The 1660-nt window shown below is 49.8% G+C and overlaps 2 protein-coding genes across 2 annotated transcripts in view; both read left to right on the top strand.

Annotated features, from left to right (window-relative positions):
• The window catches only part of Pmar_PMAR008991 (hypothetical protein), a gene marked incomplete at both ends in the record, with an annotated part of 1578 nt that extends 1207 nt beyond the window's left edge, over positions 1-371 (top strand). The window contains 3 exons of the mRNA XM_002769445.1: positions 19-83; positions 131-208; positions 258-371. Coding sequence (XP_002769491.1) covers positions 19-83; positions 131-208; positions 258-371 — 257 coding nt within the window. The remainder of the gene's footprint in view (positions 1-18; positions 84-130; positions 209-257) is intronic.
• A 582-nt stretch (positions 372-953) lies between these two features.
• On the top strand, positions 954-1204 carry Pmar_PMAR008990 (hypothetical protein; the record flags this gene model as incomplete). The annotated part of the gene is made up of 2 exons (XM_002769444.1): positions 954-1021; positions 1072-1204. The coding sequence occupies 2 exons, from the start codon at positions 954-956 to the stop codon at positions 1202-1204; spliced, it is 201 nt and encodes a 66-aa protein (XP_002769490.1).
• Positions 1205-1660: the final 456 nt, after the last annotated feature.

Genomic DNA, 1660 nt, shown 5'->3' with positions numbered 1-1660 from the left:
AGGTAATTGACATTCCAGTCCCGCAGAAAATGGTTAGTAAGCCTGTGCTGAAGACTGTGCAGAAGTTCGTTGAAGTGCCACAGGTGAGTTGCAGAGCTCGCGGTGGCAAGGATATTGAGTTGGCCTTTAGATAGAGTATGTTGACAAGTACGTGGACGTCCCTGTTAAGAAATACGTTGAAGTCGTGAAGGAGGTTAAAGTGCCTCAGGTGTGTCTTGGCAGTCTGTCTTAGTTGATCGAGTTAGTGATGGTGGTAGGTCGTGAAGAAGTATGTGGAGAAGGTGGTTGAATATACTCCGCCGAGCTCTTCGAGGACTCCTTCTGAGGGAGCCAAGAGTAACGATTACGAAGGCTCGGTGGCTGCTGGCTGATAGCCTTCTTGGGCTCTACCAGTCTACACTGATGTTGGCCCATGGTCGTAGTGACAATGTTCTTTGCTAATGTTGTTACTCTCCGTGATTTGCGTTCTTAGTCGTGGGAGACAGGTTGCACAATCCATTGGGTACAATCCTAGCCCAAGTGGGCATCGCCTCATGACTCAGTCTTATCGTCAGTCACTAACTCTAGCCCCTTTCATTCTCTATGTCCTCGAGTGATATGCTATGCAGTCGCGATGAAGGCGGCAAAAGCTCTGCTGATAGCGGCTGTACGAGGGGGTGTGGTTGTAGCGGTGAAGCAGGGCGTTTTTGGTCAGATGGAATTCGCCGTCGAAACGGTGCCATACCGGTCCTCACGAGGTGCCCTGAGTGCACCGTCGGCTCGCATTGTTCAAAATGCCTATTGGATTTTTACACAGGCTTGTGTGACGCCTATGGATCAAAGGTAGGGACCTTTCAAAGATGCTATCTTCTTCCTGGACTCCTCCTAAGGTTGATCCTGCTTTTGTGACGACCTTGGTGACACGTTGGCCCCAAGTGGTGATGAGCTTGAGATCCCCGCTGGACTCCAGCCTGATGCCAGTCCTGCAGACGGTCGGCGAGGCGCCTTTCGTCCAAGGCCTTTATATTGGTACTCATCTTAGGTGAGTGGGCTACTCATCGATCTGATTTTAAGTAGTGAGTTTTCTCTTAGTCGTGGGTGGAGGGGAGAAGGCAATTGGATTGGCCGTGCCCTACAGATTCCATGTCCTAGTCTTGCCAACTCCCTGAAGAAACTCGATCTTCAGAGGCTAGGTACCGATAAAGATATTCTTCGATGTGCGTGATCGCTGACTGATAGGCATTGATGGCCACGGGGCCAGGCAGCTTGCCGAGGGAGTAGTGCAGTTGAAAGTCTTAAAGGACCTCATACTCTCCCACAACTACCTAGGGTGATGATGCTTATGTTAGATAGCGTCTTGTACGAGTTATCGTTAGATATGAAAATGGTCAGGAGTCAGTCCTGCGTATAGTCGAGGAAGGGCCGAAGACTTTGCGCTATCTAGACATTAGTTTCAATGCGTACTGCTCCTGCTTTGGAATTCGTGAGCTCATAGTGGCCTTTCAGTATTGGTTATATGAACATACGCAGAATTATCGCCGCTGTAGAGAGTCGGAACAAGGCGTTAGTAAGTACACTGTGAAGTATGTCGCTGAGGGGTAGTGGTCTTTGGGATAGACCGATGGGATGGAGATGAACGCGGAGCAGCAGGAGTCTATGTCCAAATCTGGAGAGGAGAAGC

Source organism: Perkinsus marinus, assembly GCF_000006405.1.
Source record: "Perkinsus marinus ATCC 50983 genomic scaffold scf_1104296965864, whole genome shotgun sequence".
Classification (NCBI taxonomy): Eukaryota; Perkinsozoa; order Perkinsida; family Perkinsidae; genus Perkinsus; species Perkinsus marinus.
The sequence above is the reverse complement of the archived record's forward strand: the minus strand, read 5'-3'. Positions and strand labels throughout refer to the sequence as shown.